The sequence below is a fragment of the Sus scrofa genome, chromosome 9, assembly GCF_000003025.6.
Source record: "Sus scrofa isolate TJ Tabasco breed Duroc chromosome 9, Sscrofa11.1, whole genome shotgun sequence".
Taxonomy (NCBI): Eukaryota; Metazoa; Chordata; class Mammalia; order Artiodactyla; family Suidae; genus Sus; species Sus scrofa.
The window spans coordinates 64422989-64448072 of NC_010451.4; the positions used below are offsets into that span (position 1 = coordinate 64422989).

At 46.4% G+C, this 25084-nt stretch overlaps 1 protein-coding gene across 7 annotated transcripts in view; it reads left to right on the top strand.

The window, feature by feature from the left end:
- ATP2B4 (ATPase plasma membrane Ca2+ transporting 4) overlaps window positions 1-22681 on the top strand; it is a 109316-nt gene extending 86635 nt beyond the window's left edge. For 3 of the 7 annotated variants that reach the window (XM_021063194.1, XM_021063195.1, XM_021063196.1), the window contains 6 exons: window positions 1229-1420; window positions 1876-2089; window positions 2748-2959; window positions 3888-3995; window positions 8364-8540; window positions 18117-22681. In XM_021063194.1, coding sequence (XP_020918853.1) covers window positions 1229-1420; window positions 1876-2089; window positions 2748-2959; window positions 3888-3995; window positions 8364-8540; window positions 18117-18428 — 1215 coding nt within the window. In that variant the 3' untranslated portion in view covers window positions 18429-22681. Of the gene's footprint in view, window positions 1-1228; window positions 1421-1875; window positions 2090-2747; window positions 2960-3887; window positions 3996-8363; window positions 8541-12398; window positions 12588-18116 lie in introns of those variants that run through there. The other 4 variants (XM_021063197.1, XM_021063199.1, XM_021063200.1 and 1 more) reach the window with 3 other exon arrangements.

A 25084-nucleotide genomic window follows, 5' to 3' on the forward strand; every position in this document is an offset into this window, starting at 1 on the left:
ATTCACTGGTTGAAATCTAGATAGGAAAATACTACTACCAGTAAATAGAACAAATAACCGACTAGTAGAGGGCAGATTAATAAACAAGCTTCTCCATAAGTTACAGGGGTGTTAAGACCTGGTGTGGTCTGGGGATGTTAGGGACAGCTTTGCCAAGCAGGTAGGCTTCATTAATTACTTAAATGAGACCTTAGAAATAGATAGGATTTAAATAGATGGGGAAAGAGAATGTTCCAGGCTTGGGGAAAAGAGTGTAAGAAGTCTGGGCTCCAGAAATGAATGAGAGGTGTTCCTGTCGTGGCTCAATGGAAACCAATCTAACTAGTATCCATGAGGACACAAGTTCGATCCCTGGTCTCACTCAGTGGGTTAAGAATCTGGCGTTGCCGTCAGCTGTGGTGCAGATCGCAGACAAGGCTTGAATCTGGCATTGCTGTGGCTGTGGAGTAGATCAGCAGCCATAGCTCCAACTAGACCCTAGCCTGGGAACCTCCATATGCCACAGGTATGGCCCTAAAAAGACAGGAAAAAAAAAAAAATAGAACTGAAAGAGAGATTCAGGGAATTGTGAATAAACCAGTAGGTTTTGAGCAGAAAGATTTTATAAGAGCAGGTTAGAAAATAAGCCAGAGTTGACTTGTTGGGGGCTTTGACTACCAGACTAGAAAGTTTACTGTTTCTAAAGCACTGCCTTCAACCACTGAAGCCTTTAATGGGTCCCCAGCAACCAGGATTTTCATTAAGGATTGAACATCTAAACTGTGCGGCCAGATTACTCCTCCTAGGAAAAAGTGTAGGGTGACTGCAAGGTTTGGGGGAGATGAGGATTTAAATTAAGTAGAGGCAGTGGCAAAAGAAATTTTAAAATTTAGAAATAGAACAGATAGGACTTGTTCCCTTTATTCTAATTATTTTCCAAGGCAGGGAAGGAGGGACAGGAGAAAAGAATAACAGAGATAACTGTAATCTCCAGTCTGAGTTCAAGAGTAGGGTGGTGGCATCAAGAGCTAGCCCTCTTTCCCAGGGAGTGACAGTGAAACATTTTCCCCTCATTTTCTTTAGGAGAAAAGATGCTCAAACTACGTGGCTCAGTCTGTAGAATGTGTGTGGCTAGGGTGCCCCCTGGTGTTGATGCTGAGTTCTGAAGCATTTTGGAGGTCAGGAAACGGCGTCTGGATTCAGAACATAGAGGAACTTAGAGTATTTTCCCCTCCCCTTCTTGCCTCAGGGTATCGCAGGCACAGATGTGGCCAAGGAGGCCTCAGACATCATTCTAACAGATGACAACTTCACCAGCATCGTGAAGGCAGTGATGTGGGGACGAAACGTCTATGACAGCATCTCCAAGTTCCTGCAGTTCCAGCTCACTGTCAACGTGGTAGCTGTGATTGTGGCCTTCACTGGAGCCTGTATCACCCAGGTGAAGGGAGTGTGGGCTGAGCTGAGATGGGAGGGATGACGCTGGCGCTAAGGAACAGGGGGTGTGGGGTACAGTGTGTTGACGGAGGAGTAAGGACCAGCGTTTCCATAGTGGTGTTGGGGCAGGAATTGGCTCTACTAGGTCTCCATCTGCTCGTGTGGGATAATTATAATTTATCTGCCATTAATTTAGCATTTTACATGGTATCCAGTATGATAAGCCCTGACACATAGTCTCTCTGTTCTCCAAAAACAACCTTGCCACGTGGGTGTTATCCTCATTTTACAGGTGACGAACCCAAGGCTCAAAGAGATTAAATAAGTTTCTCAGTGTCACTCGGCTACTAAATGGTGGATAGCAGGAGGGAGGCCATTGCAAGGGCAGAGATGAGGCTGATGAGTGAGGTGGGGGGGCGCTCTCCCAGGGAAGCTAAAAGGAGTGGTTCTTCCCACCAGGATTCCCCGCTGAAAGCCGTGCAGATGTTGTGGGTTAATCTAATCATGGACACTTTCGCCTCCTTGGCCCTGGCCACGGAGCCTCCTACGGACTCTCTGTTGAAGCGTCGCCCCTATGGCCGAAATAAGCCTCTGATCTCACGCACTATGATGAAGAACATCTTAGGCCACGCCGTCTATCAGCTCACGGTCATCTTTTTCCTGGTCTTTGCTGGTGAGGAGGAAGGGGGATGGGGTGGGGAGGGTGGCCCTTGGAGGGCTAGGTGGAGATGGGGGCAGAGGGCGTGGAGGACAGAGTAGAGGGGGCCAGCCGAGCATAAGACGCAGAGTGATAGCAGCTTCACTTACTGTGTCCTTCATTCCCGCTCCATGGTGCATTCTCCCATTTTATTCTCAATGGTGGCTTTATGCTACCTTTTCTTAGACCATGAAACTGAACCTCAGGTGACATATTGAGTAAACAGTGGTGCTACGACGCAAACCTATGTATGCCAGACTCCAGTGCACCTAATTTTACCGCCGTGCAGCACTACAAGAAGGCAGATACCAATGGAGCAAACTGAAAGAGAGGCTCAGAAATGTCAACCAGGGCTAATGTTGAAAATATTTGATGACTGGGGGATGTGCTTGGATTGTGGGATGGAAATCCTATAAAATTGGATTCTGATGATCATTCTACAACTACAGATGTGATAAATTCATTTGAGTAATAAAAAAAAATATATTTGATGACTGTGGTAGCTCAGATACTGATCAGTTAGAATGGACACCAGTCATAAGCAACCAGTAAGGTCATACCCACGTGTTCTGACGCAACCCAAGCCCTCATCGAGAGCATACTCACCCTCCAATGCGTCCCTTCTCCCAACTAGGAGAGAAATTCTTTGACATCGATAGTGGGAGGAAAGCGCCTCTACATTCACCACCCAGCCAGCACTATACCATTATTTTCAACACCTTCGTGCTGATGCAGCTCTTCAATGAAATTAATTCCCGCAAGATCCACGGGGAGAGGAATGTCTTTTCGGGCATCTTTCGCAACCTCATCTTCTGCTCTGTGGTCTTGGGCACATTCATCAGCCAGGTGAGATTCTGGCTGGAATTGGGGTGGGAGCTCAAGGCCAGAAGCTGGGAGTCAGGATTCCCTAAGCGCCCAGAGGGAGTGATGGAAACTCGGGGTTGAACACTTGGGGGTTCCCAACTGGGTTCCATGTGCACATGGCTCTAGAATTGGATCCTGCTGTGTCAATGTTCCAGTGCAAGACAGCATGTTGGTAGCAAATAACATAAGATCTGTAGAGTGTGTATCTTTTTAAAACACAGAAATTTCAAATAACCAGGGCAAGGTCAGTCTTCTAACGCCTTTCCATGCCTCCTGCCAGCATCTTTGAAATGAGCGTGCAGGTGCTGTACGGGTGCTCTCCCTGTCCCTGCCCCTTTGTCTGGAAGGGCTTGTGGTAGAAAGTACAGTGCAATTCAGAGAAAAGGAGCAGAGATGGGACGGCCCGTGTGGAGTGGACAGATAGCCTGATGTGGGCTCCTCCTGTGGAAACTGGGGTGGAGGGCATGGCTGCCCTAGTGGTGAAAGGAAGCCCTTTCCTTCTCAGAGGTACACGGAGGCATCTGCCAATACCGGAGATTATGAGCCTGCTCTATAACAAAAGAGCTTCTGCCTCACCCCACAGTAGGGTAACTTGTTTATTTGCCCTGCTGCTAAATTGCTCTTCTCCATCACTCTGCCTTCTCTTTGTCACCCAGTGGCTTTTGTCACCAGAAGCCTCCAGCTGCCCTTGACCCCCCCAGCCTCGGCATTAATAATGGTCACCATAACCGGGTCTGTCTTCCCTTCTCCCCATCTGGATCTCTTCTTTCTCCATCCCCAACAAGCTGATCAGGGTTTGCACCACAGGGATCCTGGGGTAGGGGGCTGACTCGGCTTTGGTGGCCTTGACTGGAAGGCTGGCTACCTCTGATTCCCCTCTGATGATGGGTTGTCTCTTCCTCCATTCCAGATTCTCATTGTGGAATTTGGAGGGAAGCCCTTCAGCTGCACGAACCTCACCCTGTCCCAGTGGTTCTGGTGTCTCTTCATTGGTATTGGCGAACTGCTGTGGGGCCAGGTGAGTATGGCTGCACCCTCCCTGTGCACTCACACGGCCGGCAGACCTCCTCTCCCCTGGCTGAGGGGGAACAAGCCACTGTGGAGACTCCCAGCTCCTCGTCTTCAGTCTCCTTCCCTCTTCCCTCTACCACCAGGTTTTCAAATTCTTTGCATGTTGTAGGATCCCAAAGTGGAATGAACTGTGCCCACCAATCAGTCAGTGGCTTCTGCTCGCTTCTCTAATCGTGCCTGGAGACAGGCAAATTCCTTAGCTTCTCTGAGATGGAAGTGGAAATGTTCAATGGAATTTTGCTTTGAAAAATTAAGGGTCTTGGAGTTCCCATCGTGGCACAGTGGAAAAGAATCCGACTTGGAACTATGAGGTTGCGGGTTCAATCCCTGGCCTCCCTCAGTGGGTTAAGGATCTGGCATTGCTGTGAGCTGTGGTGTAGGTCGCAGATGTGGCTCGGATCCTGCATTGCTCTGGCTGTGGTGTAGACCGGCAGCTGTAGCTCTGATTTGACCCCTACCCTAGCCTGGGAGCCTCCATATGCCACAGGTGCAGCCCTAAAAAGCCAAAAAAAAAAAAAAAAAAGAAAATTAACGGTCTTAGGGAGTTCCCGTCATGGCTCAGCAGTTAACGAATCTGATTAGCATCCATGAGGACGCAGGTTCAACCCCTGGCCTGGCTCAGTGGGTTAAGGATCCGGTATTGCCATGAGCTGTGATGTAGGTCTCAGATGCAGCTTGGATCCTGCTGGTGCAGCCCTAAAAAGCAAAAAAAAAAAAACAAAAAAAAAACAGTAAATAAATAAGGGTCTTAGAAGTAGAAGAGTTTACAAAGCATATGTCCTCAGTGAAGCAACATTCTGGCACCGTGGGCTGCTGTGCTGTCCCAGTGTAGGGCTCCTTGCCTCTTCTGTGTCTCACTGTGGCCTTATTTGGGGTGAATGCCTGACTGTCACCTAAAATAAATCCAGACACACAAAGTCTGGAGAAGCAGTATAGCATATGGTTCAAAGCACAGTTTGAATCCCAGTTCTTTTTCCAAGTTGCATCATACTGAGCCAGTTTCTTAATAACTCTGCCTCAGTTTCCCCAATTAAGGATAACACAGTCATTGTTAATCGTTGTTAATCAGCAAATCAGTTTCAATACAGAAATGACTTAGAACTAGGTCTAGTATCCTGTAAGTACTCCATAAATGTTAGCTCTTTTTTTTTTCTTTTTTATCTTTTTTGTCTTTTTGCCATTTCTTGAGCCACTTTCGCGGTATATGGAGGTTCCCAGGCTAGGGGTCGAATCGGAGCTATAGCCACCAGCCTACACCAGAGCCACAGCAACTCGGGATCCAAGCCACGTCTGCAACCTACACCTCAGCTCACGGCAATGCTGGATCCTTAACCCACTGAGCAAGGCCAGGGATCGAACCCGCAACCTCATGGTTCCTAGTCAGATTCGTTAACCACTGCGCCACGACAGGAACTCCCATAAATGTTAGCTCTTAATATTATAATAATATGGTCAAGTTTGAGAAGTTTCATCCCTAATACCACTTTGCAAACCCCCTCATCCTCAGCTCTAGCCTGGGCTATACCTCTGTTTTGCAGACCCAGGTCTCTACTGATGGGTGTCTGGTGCGCCTGAGTAAAGGAGGTTTTGCTCCAACTGGCCACAGAGATCCCTCCCTAGGACTGCAGGCTCTCCCCTATAGACCTGCTTGTTGTTTCTTTTGTATCTTCTAGATGCCTCCCTGATTAATCCCTATCCCAGTTCCTAACATGAGTCCTTCCACCTTGTTCTGTTTGCTGAAGTTTATTTACCAGTGGGCCATTGAAGCACTTTTTGTTTGTGTGTTTGTTTGTGTGTTTGTTTAGGGCCACACCCATGGCATATGGAAGTTCCCAGGCTAGGGATTGAATCAGAGCTGTAGCCAACGGCCTACACCACAGCCACAGCAATGCCAGATCCGAGCCACATCTTCGACCCTAAAAAGGTAAAAGACAAAAATTTTTTAAAAAGTGCTTTAGAGGAGTTTCATGGGGACGCAGCTGTAATGAACTCGACTAGTATCCATGAGGATACGGATTTGATCCCTGGCCTCACTCAGTGGGTTAAAGATCTGGCAACCTACATCTCAGCTCATGGCAACGCCAGATCTTCTTTTATCTCTTTAGGGCTGCACCCAAGGCATATGGAGGTTCCCAGGCTAGGGGTCAAATCAGAGGTATAGGTGCCAACCTACACTATAGCCACAGCAACTCGGGATCCTAGCTGCATCTGCGACCTACACCACAACTCACAGCAATGCCGGATCCTTAACCCACTGAGCAAGGCTAGGGATTGAACCTGCGTCCTCATGGATACTAGTTGGGTTTGTTAACCATTGAGCCATGATGGGAACTCCTAAGGCACTTTTATACTTGGGTAAAGCTTGGTTGTTTCCCTCCCTGTTGAAACTCTCACCTGGGTCTAGTCTCACATATGGCCTTGATGCTAGGTAATAACAGCCTTCCTTCTATAGCAGAACATGGGCATTCCTTCTTTTTTTTCTTTTCTTTTTTTTTTTTTCTTCTGTTTTTTTAGGGCTGCACCCATGACATATGGAGGTTCCCAGGCTAGGGGTCGAATCGGAGCTGTAGCCGCCAGCCTACACCATAGCCACAGCAATGCCAGATCCTTAACCCACTGAGCAAGGCTAGGGATCAAACCTGTGTCCTCATGGATGCTAGTCAGATTTGTTTTTGCTGAGCCACAATGGGAACTCCAGACCACTGGACTCCATGTTGGACTGTCCCCCCTCCCAGCTGGGGCCCTGTCTGCCCCTCCTCTCATGTGTAAAGGAGAACTGACTGACAGGTACTAAGTTGACTGAATGGTTTATTTGGGGTTTTTTTGTTTTGTTTTTGTCTTTTTTGTTGCCTTTTCTAGGGCTGTACCTGCAGCATATGGAGGTTCCCAGGCTAGAGGTCTAATTGGAGCTGTAGCTGACAGCCTGCGCCAGGGCCACAGCAATGCAGGATCCAAGCCACATGTGAAACCTCCACCACAGCTCATGGCAACACCGGATCCTTAACCCACTGAGTGAGGCCAGGGATCCAACCCGCAACCTCATGGTTCCTAGTCGGATTCGTTAACCACTGCGCCACAACGGGAACTCCTGAATGGTTTATTTTTTTTTTTTTTTTTTATTTTTTTTTGTCTTTTGTCTTTTGTCTGTTGTTGTTGTTGTTGCTATTTCTTGGGCCGCTCCCTCGGCATATGGAGATTCCCAGGCTAGGGGTTGAATCAGAGCTGTAGCCACCGGCCTACGCCAGAGCCACAGCAACGCGGGATCCGAGCCGTGTCTGCAACCTACACCACAGCTCACGGCAACGCTGGATCGTTAACCCACTGAGCAAGGGCAGGGACCGAACCCGCAACCTCATGGTTCCTAGTCGGATTCGTTAACCACTGCGCCACGACGGGAACTCCTGAATGGTTTATTTTGAACTGCAAGAGCAACCTACTGTTCCATGTCTTCTGATAACACCCATTCGCCCCTTCTTCCATGGGCTCTTCCACCACCCACTTCCTCTCCCTAAGCCCAAGAAAATTTCTAGTACCCTCTCACTATAGTTTAATAAAACAGGAATTACCTAGCATATGGTAACTAAGAAAACGGTCATTCCCCTCTAACAGCCTTCTCTCCCCCTTGCTCATACACCTGTAGTGCAACCACCATGTCCTGGACTTGCTTTCTCCCAGGTCTTTGTCTCTGTCCTGTCCTACTATGGACCATGCATTAGGGTTCTCCTTCCCTTAAAAGGCAGAGGGCAGCATGGAAAGGAAGAACTGGGAGTTCCCATCCTGGCTCAGTGGTTAATGAATCCGACTAGGAACCATGAGTTTGAGGGTTCGATCCCTGGCCTTGCTCAGTGGGTTAAGGATCTGGCGTTGCCGTGAGCTGTGGTGTAGGTCGCATATGCGGCTTGGATCCCACATTGCTGTGGCTCTGGCGTAGGCCAGCAGCTACAGCTCCGATTAGACCCCTAGCCTGGGAACCTCCATATGCTGTGGGAGCGGCCCTAGAAAAGTCAAAAAGACAAAAAAAAAAGAAAGAAAGAAAGGAAGGAAGAACTGAGACAGAAAAAGGAGAATGAAGTATATAATGAGGCAGATGGCTGGTCGAATACTACAATATAAGTTCTCCTTTGTACGTCCACAAATACAGAAACGCTTCCTGAGGGCCTGGCAGCTAGTAGGCACTTGGCAAATGCTGGCCTGAATGGGTTAGCACTTCTCCCACTTCTGAGAGTATCCAACCCAATGTCTGACCCAGAGAAGTTGAGTGACAGCTCTTCTCCCCCTAATCCTGGTGTCTCCCCTTTTGTGCACCTGTTCCCAGGTAATCTCCACAATACCTACCCAATCCCTGAAATTCCTGAAGGAAGCTGGACATGGCACCACCAAGGAGGAGATCACCAAGGATGCTGAGGGGCTGGACGAGATTGACCACGCAGAGATGGAGCTGCGCCGAGGCCAGATCCTCTGGTTCCGGGGCCTGAACCGTATCCAGACTCAGGTACTCTGATAATGCACTGTCCTTGCCCTGGGAGGAGAAATCTCCCCTATCTTTCTTGGGAGGTGTTGGGAGGGCCAATGTCTCTCCCCTTCCTAAGGCTCCCTTACTGGTGGGCAGCCCAAGTGCCCTTGTTTCAGGACAGACAGAGAGGCAGAGGCAGCCTGGGGGCTGCTCTGAGAGGAGAGTGATCATAGGCTAGAGCACAGGACACTAACTGCTAGCATCGTGCTGCAGCTTGGGGTTCGTCTAAAGCCCACTTCCCACCCTCCGTCAGTGGGCAGGCTTCCTGCATAAGGTCTCTTGTAAGCACTAGGCCTAACCTCAGGGTGGGAAGTGTTCAGAGTCTTTCCCAACCCTTCAGAAGGAACGATGTCGACAACATCTCTATGCCAGCATCCCCGGCAGACATTTAATGTCAAGCTGCCATTAGGGTAATGTAGGTGTTATCTGGAGGGATCTTTGTAAAAGGAACACACTCTCTCATATCTTCCCCACTCAAAGTCTAAGGCCCTGATGGAGAATCTGATGTCTAAGTATGTATAAATGACAATGGCCTCTCAGTGCCTCAGTGTCTTTTACAGGATTCAGACTTGCTTCCCAGAAAGGAAGAAGCTATAATTTCTTCAAACCTTTCCCCTTCCTGCAATTTCTGAAATAGGACAGGAGCTGCTCCTGCTGCTCCTGCGTCACCTGCCTGTAGCCCTATAGGAACTTTTTTCCCCCCACTTATCATGCAGCAACTGCAACTCCTATCTCCTGGATGAATGGGCTGGTCTAGGCACTGAGAAGCCTGTCACTTTCCCTGTCTTAGCTCACATACCTCTATTGTGTTAGTCCTGAGATTTCCCATCTCAGGACACTGTAATTCCCCAGGTTCTCAAAGGTGTTCTCCAGAGAACAGGCCTGTTCCTCTCTGCTGATTGGCTAGAAATCCCAGAAGTAAACCAGGAGAGGTGAGAAGTGAAATGGATAGTCTAAGCTAAACACAGCTTATCCACAACTTTGGTTTCAGTTACTTGTTGTCAACCGCAATCTGAAAATATTAAGTGAAGAACTCCAGAAATAAATAATTCATTAGTTTAAAATTGCACACCATTCTGAGTAGCTGATGAAATCTCATACTGTCCTGCTCTATCCTGCCCTGGACATAAATTATCCCATTGTCTGTCATATTCTCACTGTATAATCTGCCCACCCACTAGTCTAGGAAAAAACATGGTATATACAGGGTTCAGTATCTGTGCTTTCAAGCATCCACTGGGGGTCTTAGACTATATCCCCACTGGGGAAGGGAGGACTACTGTGCCAACCAGGAATCTGTCTCCTATAGACAAGACAGTGGGATTCCCCAATGGGAAGTGGGAAAGCAGGCCTCCTCTCCCCTCTCTTGAGTTCCCTCTCCCATAGAGAGAAATCCCCACGGGATATGAACAAACTGCCTTGGCCGGTCCAGAATTTCCATAGCCACCCCACCCTCCAGGCTGCTCAGTCTGTCATGAGCAAGGGGCTCACGTGCCCCGAAAACTCGGCACCTTAGCTTGTGTCTCTGGGGCCTCAGTGCTTTCCTGTAGGTCCGCTCTTTTCAGAATAACCTGTCTGCTTTTCCTCCCTTCAGGATCATCTGCGTCCTCTTCTGCTGTGTAACTTTTTTTTTCTAGCCAGGGCTACCTCGTTCCAGTGTCTCCTGGCTCCTTCCCAGCTTCTCTCCTGGGGGCTGAGATTCATGGACCTTCCTTCCCCTCCACTACCAATTTCCATTCCTTCAGCCATATACCTCTCTGGATTTGCTGCCTACCTAGCTTTAGGTACACTACCTTTCTCTGTTGGAGCAAGAGGCAGTTGGACCAGAACGGCATTAAAGCCTAAACATAGGCAGTAAAGGTAACCTGTTAAAGATGCCATGATGAGGGAGTTCCCATCGTGGCGCAGTGGTTAACAAATCCGACTAGGAACCATGAGGTTGTGGGTTTGATCCCTGACCTTGCTCAGTGGGTTAAGGATCCGGCATTGCCGTGGGCTGTGGTGCAGGCCGCAGATGCAGCTCGGATCTGGCGTGGCTGTGGCTGTGGTGTAGCTGAAGCTCTGATTAGACCCCTAGCTTGGGAGCCTCCATATGCCACAGGAGCGGCCCTAGAAAAGGCAAAAAAAAAAAAGCCAAAAAAAAAAAAAAAATCTGCATGATGAGCCACATGCCATGGTGGTGTGTACCTGACTCTATAGCAGAGGAGGCTGATGGTGCATCTTGGCTCCTAAAGCTCCCTCTGGGTATCAACCCTTCAGCCTAGCAGGGTTCTGCTAAGTTCCCTGCCATCGGATTGTTGGTCCTCATTGCAGCACTTAGGGGTGGGAGGTGTTGCCAAGCTATTGCCCCGCCCTGGTCCCTTGAGTCTGGGGAGAGCTAAAAGCACTTGAAAGCAGAAGTTTGGGAAACTTGAGGACTAGAATCTTGGGAAGGTAAACCGGGCCCAGATTTGTTGTGGAGGTTGGGACCTTGGAACCCTAATATGCACTGAAGAAGGTGACTTCCCAGCCCCTTCTTCCATGTGGCAGAACCCTTCCCAAATGCAGACCTTTTCCTCCTGCAGGATCAGGTCCCATGGAACTGAAAACTGTATCATATGTTGAAGGGTTGTATGTTAGTTCAGACCTAGTCTAATCCAGAAACTAGCCCTAAACATTTCATGGCTTCTTAGGAAGCTTCATAAATAAGAACAACTGTCTAACTTGCTGCTTTGCCACCCCTTCACCTGGGGAAATGAAGTTAGTGTGAGGTTAGCACCTTTCCTACATCCCTGGTAGATGGGCCCTTGGTATTAAGCATGTGGGCATTTTAAAGATGATTCTACCAGGTCCTGAAGGGGACAGATTTCTTTTGATTTGTTCCTTGTTCCTTAGAGGTCAAGGATGAGGATGGTAGGTTTGACTGAGGCCCTGGATCAAGACCAGTGTCGGAAAGCCAATGGCATTCAACTGCCTCTGTCTCTGAGGAGTAGGACGCCGAGAACGAGGGCCAATTTGTGTAGGGCTAGACTTGCAGCTGCTCCCCAATACCACCATCCCCAATACCACCGCCAACCAACAACTTTTCCTCCTCCATCTAAAAGCCAACTTATTGTCTGCACTTTTGCCAGCGATTTCAGGATCTCTAGTACACGAATGTGGCTAGCGGTGTTCTCTCTAAGGAGCCTGGGCACTGCGTTCCTGAGAGCTCCACTTTCAGGGGCCTCATCCACTTCTGCCCAAGGAAAGGATGTCTAGAGAGGAACCCAGAAGAGGGTGAGCCCAGCAACTCGTGGTCCAGGAGCCTTTCTACCATGGCCTGCTATATATGGGCTATACATGCCTCTGTTTAAACACATGAGTTACTTTCCTGGAAAGTCTGCAAAAATATAGTCAATTTAATTGTTTTAGAGGTTCCTGAACCTCAAAACTCAGTAGTCTATACTTTCCTTCTATCTTAAGTTCTGTGCCTTATTTTTTTTTAAGAGAACAGGTCAAAGCAATGAATAAACTGTCACTCTCAGGCGTCATGAAATAGGAAAGTCCCTTAAAATGTTAGATACATTTGGACATCAGCACCCTTTAAATGTCCATCTTAGGGAAGAGAAAACGGAATTCTGGCTGGGTATTTAGACTCTATGGCAAATTGTTCCTAAATGAAGTATGATGTACCATTAACGTTTTTTTCCCCCTTCTCACCGTTGCTTTGTGTGTGAGGGACTCTCTTGCTTTCCGTCTCCTGTCCCCTCTTCCCAACTCTTTCCACCCCCCTCCCTAAGCCTCCTGGACCCTCCCTTCCTCTTTCTTTCCCTCTCTTGACTGTGGAGCAAAGCTGTCTCACTCTCTGATTCTTTGCAGATCGACGTAATTAACACATTCCAGACGGGAGCCTCTTTTAAGGGAGTCCTAAAGCGCCAGACCATGGGTCAACACCTTGATGTAAAACATGTTCCTAGCTCATCCTATGTAACAGTTGCACCAGTCAAATCTCCCCCCACCACTTCTGTTGCTGCTGCTGTTTCATCTCCTACTCTGGGCAGTGAGTGATAGTCTATTACGATGCATGATTTGCTAAAATGACCACAAGAGAGCACGTGGCATCCACTTTAACCGTGGTTATCTTTTCCTTTTGGTTTTTCCCTTTGATCTTTGTCTTAAAGGAAGAAAAGTGGGGCAGAGATCCCACTCCAAAACCAGGCTGGGTGCCCTTTTATTTAATTTTATTATTTCTTTTTTAATGTTGAAAAGCTATTAAACAGTAACCGTTTTCCAGACAATAATCCTGTTTTCTCATTGTTCCTCTGCATTGCTTGTTTCTTCCTTGAGTTTTGTTTGTTTTTTTACTTTTTTTTTTTCCTTTTGGTTCGTTGGTTGGTTTTTGCTTTGTTTGAAGATGTTGTTCCTTTCCTCTCCTTCGCTCCTTTGAGTCTAAAGTCTAGCTCCTAAGGTTAGGTGTAAGCTTAAGCCAAATGAAGACTCAAGAACTCTCTTCATTTGGGGGCAAGTTTGAGATCTCCTGAAAAAAGGCATGACGGGAGCTACTCTTCCCAGGGTGGGTTTTTTTTGTTTTGTTTTTTATTAACAGTAGATCTGTCATAATTGAGTCAGTTGAACTTGACTAATAATAATAGTTCTTTTAGCAGCCCTCTATTGCTAGCTGGCCATGTTGACATCAAAGCTATAGCTGAATGTAAAGAAAAGGTGCTCCCTCAAATGCACAGACCTGAGCCATCCCTGTTTTACTTGCAGGGACTTTAAATGAAACTCTGTTTCAAGAATCAATTTATTCACATCCAGGCAGGGGAAATATATGAAAAGATCAAAATAACTTATTTTTTCTCCACTTGTGAAATTTTTTTTTTTTTTAGGAGTTTCTGAAGAGCAGCTTTGTTTTGTTTTGTTTTTACTTCTTTCTGCTAGTTTGATTGTTTTGCCTATAGCCAGCACTTCGTATCTTATTTTGCACATAAAATTTTAAGAACCCATTTCTCAGCCAGCCTGTCAACTGGAATGCTGTCAAGGCTCAACCTAAGATCTGGTGGATTATTGGTAGATTACTGGATTCTTGCTACTGCTTATGCCTTCCTATTCCTAGTCATTTTACCCTCCCCAGATGGGACACAGAGAGGAGATAGAAGGCTCTTTGCTAATCGTGTTGTTAAGTTATTTGGTGGAGAAGGGATCTCTCTGCATTAAGTATCTTTGGGGCTTAAAATATCTGAGTGTTTAGTCTCTTTCTTCCTCCCCGACCCCAAACCAATGCCATCCCAACCCTGGGATGGAGGTGAAGAAAGAAGAGTTAAATTGTCTGTGGTTCACTTGATCATGGGTGTGCGGGTAAATCAGACTTGAATTGATGTGTTATCTTTTTAGCCAACTCTAATTTCTCACGTGAAATATGTGGGGCAAGGGGAGAAGAGGTTTATCTAGATACATATTCTTTAGGCCCCAAAGCAGTCAAAGAACTAATTAAGTCTTACCCTGCAGATACACAAGAGCCTCTCACTCCAACCCCTCCATATTCCTCTTATTGCTTTTTTTCTTCTAATTTTGCCATGTCCTTCTAACTAGTTTCTGTTCAGGTTTTGTTTTGTTTTTGTCTTTGTTTTTGCTTTTGACCATACACATGACATGTGGAAGTCCCCGGGCAGGGATCAAACCCATGCCACAGCAGTGACCTGAACCACTATAGGTACAACACTGGATCCTTTATGCCCTGAGGTCCAGTTTTCACGGAAGAACTCCAATTTCTGTTCTTTTTTTAACTGTGCATCTGTTAGGAAGGGTTAGTGTCAGCTGCCCTATTTGATTTGGTTTGAATTGAAGGTGGAACTAAGCAGATGATAGAGCCTGTTGGGCTCAGGTAGAGTTGCTGGTAGAGAGGATGGTGAAAACCCTCAAAGACTAGAAAATCAAGAGAGACGGGCCACACCTGCTCTTTCTCCAGCTGTGCCTTCTTACCTGGAGGGCCTAGAAATTACAGTCAAGAATTTTAAACCCCTTTCTCATTCCAAATTTACAAAGGAATTCAATTATTAGATGCTAGTCAGATTCGTTTCCACTGAGCCACAGTGGCAACTCCCAAATTCAATTATTTATCAAACCTTCAGTAGATAAATCTCTGAGATGTCTCTCTATAGGAAGACCCTAGTCCCTTCTTGTCCCCTGGTTTCTGAAAAAAGAGTAGAAACCACAGAATACCAGCTGAGAAAATAGTCTTCATCATCTGCCCATTTCACTGAGCTTCAGAGAGAGGCCCTAGCGCTCCTAGCCAACCTGAAGTCCAGCCTGGATGAGTCATGGGAAAGATGGCCCTTCAGTCATCCACTTTCACCTCTAGGACAGGGGCCACAGAAGAGACATTTCTCAGAGACTTTGCAAAATGATGACTGGGGAAGGAAGGGTTGATTGGCTGAGTGGAGAGTGCCTGAAGCTTTCACAGCACCTGCCTCACTATTGGTGTCTTGCTCCTCATTCACTGCTCATGCACCAGGCACCATGTGTCAGGAAGGAAAGATGCCACCCTCAGGGGTGGGTTGGTGGTGGTGTGGCTGTATGGTTGCTCTTCGGCACATGTTGTAGAGTCTCTGAGGCCAGCGCTGGAGTTGAGTGTTCTGGCACAGCCCCCATGCCTTCTACCCCTCACCCTCCCTCCACCTGCCAGACCACCAGATGGGGCTCCCTGGCTCTCTGACTCCTCTTCTCTTGAGCTTCCCTTACAGGTGGCTGATTTCCCTTTAGATTCCAGAAGTCCTGTAATCTAGCTGGATGACTGTTCCTTCCTCCCCTAAAGAAGAAATGGGCCCTATTTTCCTCATCTACCCACCCCCAGTTCACTTTTATCTCCCTTATTGTTAACCTGTAGCGGCGTTAATGATCACCCCAACAGGTGAGAGGAAAAGTCAGCAAACAGGGCTCCAGACCCTCAATCCAGCCCCAATTTTTTATTAATTTTTAAAATTTTTTTAATTTATTTGTTGTTTTGCTTTTCAGGGCCACACCCACAGCATATGGAAGTTCCCAGCCTAGGGGTCGAATCTGAACTACAGCTGAAGACCTATACCACAGCTCATGGCAATGCCGGATCCCCGACCCACGGAGCGAGGTCAGGGGCCGAACCCACATCTTCATGGATACTTGTTGGATTCATTACGGCTAAGCCACAGTGGGAACTCCCCAACCCCAATTTTTAAAAATCTGTTTTCTAGATTGGACTCCACATGTAATTGTTTTAACAAAGTACTCAATTGCTTCAAAAAAAAAAGTATAGAAGCAGGAAGTTTAAAAATTACTGATGTTGAAGATGATCAACTCCTGGTATAAAGGTACCTGTTCTCTCCTGTAGCACTTCTTAGAAGTGTTGAGATCTCAACAGTGAGTGAAAATTATGGGCTAGATATCACTCCTACACGGGGTGGGATGGCTTTGCGCCCATCTCTTGAGCAGGGTTGGGGAGAAGGCACTGGATTTGGGATTCCTCAATCCGTGTTGCCTTGCTCTAGGATTTGACATGGATCAATTAAAACCTGGGACCTCCTGAAAATCAGATGGAACCTGTGTTCCATCTGATCTCACCCGAGGATGGAAAACTAGGTTCCTACTATCTTGTGCAATGTGGTGAGTGGGTGCCCAGGTCCCTTGATTCTTCTGGCTGAAGTGTCAAGCTGATCCCATTGAGTGACAGAAAGTCCTTTGTCTTCTGAGCTTTGAGCACCCTCCCTCCCAGGTGGGTCTGCCAGTTTGTTGTGGTGTAAGGCAAGATGAGGAAAGTCTTAGCCGGCAGAGACATGGCTTTAATGAACCTTCTTTGTGCTTTCTTTCTGAAGGTTCTATACCGTGATAGGAAACATTGGAACGAGCAATCCAGCCAGTTTATTTACCTGCTTCTTTGTGTGCTCTGCCGTCTCCCGCATTCTTGCCTCTTCTCCAGGAAGATACTCTTTATTCAAGATCAGAGTAATAAAAGATATGCCCTACCGTAACCCCCATCATTTCTCCTTATCTCCCTCCCCAAGTCAATAATTTCTCTGACCTCACTTGCATTTCTTTTCTGAGGGAAGAACTTTTGAACAAGACTAGGATTAGCCACCTCTCAACAACCAAAACTGTCCTCCAACCACTCTCTCTTCCCCTGGCCTCTCTCTCCAACCTCTCGGGATCCAACCTTCTCTTCCTACCCCAATTCTACCAACTCAAGTTCTAAACCATACCTCAGAGAGGCCTACCGTTCAGAAAAGCAGCTGCCAGAAGAGCTGGTGCCTGTGGATAAGACCAAGACTGGGCAGAGGGATAAATTACTGTCGATTTTTTTTTTTTCCTCTTCTCTAAGCTGACTGAATCCCTTCCTTTGCTGTGCAGTAGAACAAAGATTTTGACCCCTACAGAGCAGTGCATTTTCCTTTGCCCAGTCAAACTCCAAATGGTTTCCTTTCCTCTGTCCCCTCAGCCCACCCCATCAGAAAAGCCTTTTGTGGCATTCTCCTGCGGCACAGCAAGTTAAGGATCCGACGTTGTCACTGCAGCAGCTCAGGTCGCTGCTGTGGTGCAGGTTCGATCCCTGGCCTGGGAACTTCCACATGCTGTGGGTGCAGCCAAAAAAAAAAAAGGCGTCTTATTTATAGCATTGCCTCCTGCATGGGGTGGTTCCCCTCCTGGTCCCATCCTTGCCCTTCGGCACGTAAGATCATTCCTCTTCACAATTTACAAACAGCTGGAGAAAGCTGCAAGACTGGGCCCAGCTGCCCCATATCAGAGACGTGGACACGTGTGTCCGGCCTCACCTGAGCTGAGAAGGGGGGGGCCTTCTTTTAGTGTCAGGAGGATGCGTGTCTTTAGATGCGTGTATTTCGTCTACCTCTTCTACCTTCTTTGGTGGAAGAGGACATGGTGGAGGTTGTGGGATATAAATATATGCATGTTTCCTGACTGAAAGGGCCGTCATTAAACCAGAGAGTATAAGAGTTGTCATTTCTTGCATGCTGCTGACACAAATGAAGATTGGTTTGTCTGCCTTGCTGCACGATATTCGTGGTCACTTATCACCCAAAGTGTATTGTGTGCAAATTGATATGTATTTGGCTCTTTGAGGGTCTTAAATGGATAATTAAATGTCCACGTGTAATTTTTCCATTCCACCTACAAAATGTTTGGCCTCGACGCAGAAATCCACGTCTGACTCATCTTTTAAGTTTGGCTATTAATTTGCACCTGGTTCCCACATCCTTGCCCTTCATCCAAAAGAACTAATGAATCTTTTTGTTTTCTGTTTCATTTTAAGAGTGGATTGTTTAGGGGTGCTAACTTTGCTTTGGGTTTTCTACTTTTTTTACGCAGCTTTTGAAATACTCTAGCTGTTTGCCATGACTCACCCTCCCTACCCCACCTCCGTGCTTGATATTTGAGCCACATGATGTTTCTAGTGTCTCATGGTCTCTTCTCATATGTTTGGTTTTGGTTGTTGAGCCGTAGTGTTTTGTTTGGGTTTTGTTTCTCTCCTCAAACCACCCAGTTCCTTGTTCCACAAACCGGTTCTCACCTCCCTATTTTCTCATCCTCCTTTTCCTTCCCCTGGTGTAGATCAAAGTGGTCAAAGCGTTCCATAGTTCCCTCCACGAAAGCATTCAGAAACCCAAGAACCAAAACTCCATCCACAACTTCATGACCCACCCTGAATTCGCCATAGATGAGGAGGGGCCACGAACACCACTCCTGGAAGAACAAGAGGAAAACTTTGAAAAAGTTTCTAAGCCTGGGACTAGGATGCTTCTGTCGGATGGTGAGGTCACAACACATGCCAACAAAAACAACAACGCGGTGGATTGCAGCCAAGTGCAAATCGTTGCCTCCCCGTCGGACAGCCCTCTGCACAGCCTGGAGACGTCAGTTTGAGCTTCGTTCTCTGACTCCCATTCCTGCTTTCCCTATTTCCCTTTTTATCTATCCCGTCAATAAGGTGATGATGGGACTTTTCACTGTCATGTCAGCTGCTCCCAAGTATGTGTGAACCCCCGCCTGACCATAAAGGGGCAAGAGCACAGACCTAGAAGGATTTCGACTCAAACTTGAGTTGGGGTTTGTAGCAGAACCCAGTTAAACCCCAGGCAGGTAATGAATGATAAATCTACTCCTCGGGTGTATCAGTGGTCATTTTTAAAGAAATGACGAGAATCCTCTTGACATCTACCCCAACCCAAGTTCTCCCCAGCATTGATACCTATGTCATCAGTCTCCTGACTTCTGGATTTTTACCCTGTGAGTCTGTACTGTTTACAAGTTCAGTTAAGGGTTCAGAGTGACAAATATCCTCAAACGGAATGTGTTGAGGTAGGAATGGAAGGTATAGAATCAGCCCTTAGAGTGATTGTTAAAACAACTTTTCCATTTTGAAAACTGATACCTAAAGCCCTTTCCCTTTTGCTGCCCAAAGCCTCCCCACCGTCTCTTGGTCTTTCGGGACCATTGTCTTCCTCACCTTCACTCGTTTTAAGTTGTGATGATTAAGAAAATAGAAAGGACACAGATGAATTGAGTCGACTTTGACCCTTTCTCCCTCGTGGTTACTAATGGAACCAACCCTTGACTTAATTCTAGAGGCAGAGAGGTTTCTTTGCTAGAATCGGAGTCCTTTGGAAGCAATTTAGAGCTGGTAAGAATGTATTCCTGCTGTTACCAGGTTATCTATTTCCAAACTGCCATCTTGTCAGGCAATGTGGTTTCTAAGTGCCAGGGAGATCAGCCTTGACCATGAAGTTTGCATATATGTGGTGTGTAGTTTTTACCTGAAGCCTGAGCTTTCTCCTGTTCCTAAAGTGGTGGCAAAGGAATGAATTAAGAATGACCCTGCCTCCTAACTGGACTTGGATATTAAGGACCAGAGGCTGACATGTCTAGGACAAGACAGACCATCAAAGCTAACTCTGTTGAATCCTCCTCGGGTAACCACCTCTGCTTTCAAAGCCATTTGCCAAGGCTCATCCAAGGCAGGACCTGATTTTGGCAGAAGTGAGTATTGAGAGGCCTTGGGAGAGGCCAGAGTGCCGTTCCAGCAGGATATGAGAAAGCTTTCCCCTGAGAAACAGAAACCTTGAGCTTAGGTGGCTGGGGACCAGCTTGGACATTCCCTTCTGTTTTCTAATTCTACTCTTGACCATGTCCCCAACTCATCCAGTCTCTGAAAAGGCCCCAGACTTTCTCAGATACTCTGATTTTGAAAATACGTATCTGAAGTGGGAGGCTCCAGTGACATTTTGCTGACTTAAGGAAGCAAAAGACCCACCCTGAAAAGCTCCCTCCCTCCTCCCTCATGCCTTGCTTGCTCAAGCGCCCTCCAGAATGTGCTCGTGCTCGATGCTGCACAGTAAAGCCCTGTGCCTTCTCTCCCCGAACACTGCCCGAAGCATCCCCTTCCCACCTGCCTCTCAGGATCTGGGGACTTCGTGAGATGTTTAAGTGTTCCTTAATGGGACAAGGTGGAGCCACGTTTGCAGGAGCTCCATTTCTATCCCTGCCCACGTTGACGTAAGCTCTTCTGTGCGGGGTCAGCTCGTGTCTGCCAATTCCTCTCTCCCATTAGATAAAGGAAGCCTGTCCCCCTCTTTCCAGGGTGATGGGAATAAGGAGAAGGGGCTTGAGGCGCTTATGGACTGCCAGATTTCCACTGGGGAGAGTCAGGAGACCTGAACCTCTCCTCTCCAGCCTTTTCTTCTGGGTCCCTCCTCCCTCACCCCTTCCCGTGAGCTGTCCTAGGAAGGAAGAATAAAGCAACAGAACCCCCTACTCATGCCCATTAGCTACATAATCCACTGCATTTGACTTTGGTTTTGTAAAGGCTTCATGCTTCAGTGATCTTTTCTCTGTCTTTAATGCTCATGGGGGAAGAAACAGCTCACCCAAGGTGTTAGGTTTTCAGATACATATTTATTAAGTACATTGGAAGATTTAGTTCTGTCGAGTCTTTTATTACCTCAGATCAGTTTTTAAAACAAACTTTGGAGGCTCTTTTATCATTCCTGCTCCCAAAAGACTCTCATGGTGCCTGACAGGTTACTCTTGAGGGCTTGTGTCTACTTGTTTAAAGTCAATGGGGTTTTTTTGTGTGTATTCTAGTTTCCATAGTAGGAGAGAAAATATAGAAATATTATGCAAAAATATATAGTTTTCTTTAGATCATAAACTGATATTTTTTGAGTCAGCCATATGTATTTTGTTTAAAGGATTTAAAATAAAATGCTGTCATGTAACCCTGTGGAAGGGAGCACATAACCAGCTGTTAGACATGACAAGTGACTTAGTATATTTGTAATTGGTTTGAAACCAATACACCGTACTTCCTTTCTCCAAACAGCCATCTTTATACTTGGGGGGGGGGAAAGAAATCTCTTGAGTTCTAGAATTTTTTAATATAAAATTTGTTGATATGGGATTGAGTAAGTTTAAGTGTTTATGTGCATATATTTTTTATATAAGTTTTTTTTTTCCTGTGTAGTTTCAGTGATCCAACTGGCCATGAATAAATATGGTATAAGTTAATAACGCTTTCCCCCAAAATGGTGCTTTGAAAAGGGTGTGATGGGGAAAATATTATCCCAGATTCCTCTCTCGATAAACCTAGAAAGATGGGCTGTAGATTATGGCTGAGAAGGAAGGCATCCAGGAGGAAGGGACAGCCAGCAGGACAGGGAGATGGGTACCCCCAACTAGCCATCAGGATCAGGGGCCTCCTCGGTTAGATTGGTATTTCGTGAAGGGCAACCAGCAGAGTGGTACCCAAGACACTGGGCTGCGAGGATACTCTGATTTGGGGTTTGCATTTTTATGGTTCTCTCACCTCCTATTGCCCCTGGAGTTTCCCATGGTTCTCTCACCTCCTATTGCCCCTGCAGTTTCCCATTTGTGATTTTTTTGTGCAAGGATCTGATTTAAGACTTCTTTCCCTCCCCTAGAAAAGTTTCATGCATTATATTAGACGGGAGATAGAACTCTAAGTGGAAAACAACAGCTGTTTCTAGCCCTGGGTGACAATCTTAGGACTAGGTCCTTCCCAGAGGTGTCCTCTGCCCTCTGAAGTGACTCCTTCATTTGTAAAAGTGGCAGAGAGACCATCGAGAAACCAGCACCTGTGAGTTCTTTAGAGGTTGGGTTTCTTCTTCTCTTTGAGCTTCAGAGGGGAGAGTTTGCACAGTTCAGTCTGAGTGATTACCTCCCTGCTGAAAACCAGAGGTGTGTGGCAAGCTCACATGTGCCCCGAAACCTCTAAACACGTCACTTCCTTTCTTCCCTGCTTGCCCGGCCTGGTGATTGAAGCAGCCCGCGATGTCATCACAGAGTGCACACTTCCTCGCTCTTCTTATCTGGGGACCACCCCACTGCAGTGGTGGAGGTGGGGCACTTTTAAATGCCCGCTCTTCTCAAGCCATTCCAGCCTCTTCCTCAGAATAGACCAGACACCCTTGCATTCGGCTCAGTGCCATCCTTTACGTCCCCAGCCCTGCTGTTAGACCCGTTGTCCCCTTTCCTCCTAATGAGGAGAGGTGGAGGGAGAAGAGCTCCCCATGACTGAATTGGCCTTTGGCTCATGTTTTCTCCCCATAATGTATATATGCCATATGTGAATATGCCATATATATGTGCCAACAAATCTATCTACGTTGTTCTTTTCAAATCAGCACGCAGATAGGATTTCGAGTTTCTTCTTCTTCTTTTTTTTTTTTCAGTAACTAAGTATAGCAAGCACTGGTATTTTTGTATAAAAGAAAAAAAAACAAACAAAAGATTGACTATTGTGATCTGCATGACATAAACTAACAAATGGTGACATCCAAGCAATGTGTACCCCAGTGTGTGTTGCCATAATTTGCAGGTGAGCTAAACAGTGCACCCAGTCTGTATTTGCATTTTGATATTATTTAAGCTCTCTGTACAATGTTCTGCATGTATTTATATGGTTCTTAGGGAAAAAAATGCTATAAACTGGCAAATCTGAAATTCAGATATGTTGTTCCACTGAGACAGGAAGAATAGAAGGAGAGTTTTAAAAGAAGGGAAAAAAGGGATACTTTTTTTTGGAACCAATAAAGCCGTCGCTGATGAGCAGAAACCGATACTATTGTGCACTGAGAATAAAAACCCATACCCACTTGTAACTGCGCTGTCCTCAATGTGTGTCCACTTGGCGGGTAATGTTGCTGGTTTCAAAATTGAGAAGGGATCAGCCACAGTCAAGTAGAGAACCTGTCTGTGCAAGTCCAGAGCTCAGCTTGTCATTGGATCCTGGCCTGCTTCTCTGCCACCACCTCACAGCCTAGTGCCAGGTTCATTCTCTTGAAGTCTTTCATTCCCTTGGGCTTTGCTCTGCCCATCTTAGTTAGAATCTGCAGTCAGGAAACTATGGAGCTGGAGCGTTTGAAAAAGGTTGAGGAACTCCCGTCATGGCTGAGCAGAAACGAATCTGACTAACACCCATGAGGACACAGGTTTGATCCCTGGCCTCGCTCAGTAGGTTAAGGATCTGGCATTGCCGTGAGCTGTGGTGTAGCTCTGTCTCAGATGCAGCTCAGAACTGGTGTTGCTGTGGCTGTGGTGTAGGCTGGCAGCTATAGCTCTGATTCGACCCCTAGCCTATGAACCTCCATATGCTGCAGGTATGGCCCTAAAATAAAGAAAAAAACAAAAAGGAGGAATATGGAAGAGTAAGAAAGAGGCGTGGCAGTCTTTTTTTTTTTTTTTTTTTTTTTTTTTTTTTGCTTTTTTTGCTTTGCTGTGCTTTATTTTTATTTTTAACAAAATACTTTGGGAAAAATAGTTTCCATTATATTAGCAGCTATTTCCTACCTTCTTTCTGGAGTTTTCCAGTTCCCATCTTCCAAAGTTGGTTTTTTTGTTTTGTTTTGTTTTCCCCTTTTTGGTTTGGAGGTTTTGTTTGTTTGTTTTAGTTCCATTCCCTGGGTCTCTAGCATGACCAATATTAGGCATTAGTTTCAGGTCTAAACAGCTTCCTGGCAGGTCAATTAGGTTCTGAGCTTTTACATCTTAGAACACAACTCATCCAGATGCACAGGAAAGGACATTGTCAGCTCCCCAAGGTCTTTTAGGAAAGGTGTGGTTTTGTTTGTTTTTTTTTTTTTCTTTTTCTTTTATTTATTTATTTATTTATTTATTTTGCTTTTAAGGGCTGCACCCACAGCATATGGAGGTTCTCAGAATAGGGGTCGAATCGGAGTTACAGCTGCCGGCCTACACCATAGCCACAGCAACTCAGGATCTAAGCTGTGTCTGCGACCTACACCAGAGCTCATGGCAACTCCAGATCCTTAACCCACTGAGCGAGGCCAGGGATGGAACCCACAACCTTATGGTTCCTAGTCATATTCATTTCCACTGCACCACAACAGGAAAGTATGATGTTGGGGGACATCAGCTGTTTCAACAGGCTGGTTCTGAAAGCAGAACTGGGAGTTCCCTGGTGGCGTAAGTGGTTAAGGATTCAGCGTTGTCACTGCTGTGGCTCAAGGTCAGTCCCTGGCCTGGGAACTACTGCCTCATGTTCAGCCAAAAGAAAAGAACAGAAAGAAAACAGAACCAGCCCTAGTCGAAAAAGTCTTTTGTAGTGAGACATATTATCCCCACTTTTCCTGCCTGTCCCAGGTTACTCTCCACAGGCTGCCCATTTAGTTTCTTTCAAACATACCGGGGAAAAAATAACCAAACAAAGAGGGGTTGGGACTTATTTGACAACAGTTCTTAGCCTGGGAACTCTATATGCTGTGGATGCAGCCCTTTGGGGAAAAAAAAAAAAAAAAAATTCAAAGGCACAGTGGCACAGTCATATACATTTTTGAGACAAAAGATCCTACATCAAAATGATACGCTGATATTTTCTATGATCACCAAGGATAAATGTCCAGGTAAATATACACAAAGCGAACAGCAAGTCACCATGACCCCCTACAGAGCCGGGAACAAAAAGTTATTCTTTTAAGCAGTTTACATTGCTAGGGTCAGAAAAAAGAAAATAAAATTGACCTTTACGTGGAGCGGGTCCATTTTCGAGGAGTCCTGGTTAATGTGTAAGGCAGAAGCACACAGTACATGAGGGCGGGGGGCCCAAACAAACACAGAATTTGATGTTTAATTTTTTCTTGTCCTGCCTTAAAATATAAACTTCATCACCTGTTACTAACTCTCTGTGTGGTGTCACCAACATTCAGTTGTCCCCAACATGAACCTAAGCCACAAGAGGTAACAACCTGCTGGATTCATAGACCAGAATGCCTTTTAGCTTTGAAAGGCAGTGACTTCAATGCTTGCCCATATCCTGAAGGAATTAATCTTGAGTTCTCTGAAGTGTGTTTCTGGAGTTCCTGTTATGGCTCAGTGGTTAAAGAATCTGACTGGGATCCATGAGGACACAGGTTCTATCCTTGGTCTTGCTCGGTGGGTTAAGGATCCAGCATTGCCATGAGTTGTGGTGTAGGTCAGAGATGCAGCTTGGATCCTGAGTAGCTGTGGCTGTGTAGGCCCACAGCTATAGCTCTGATTGGACCCCT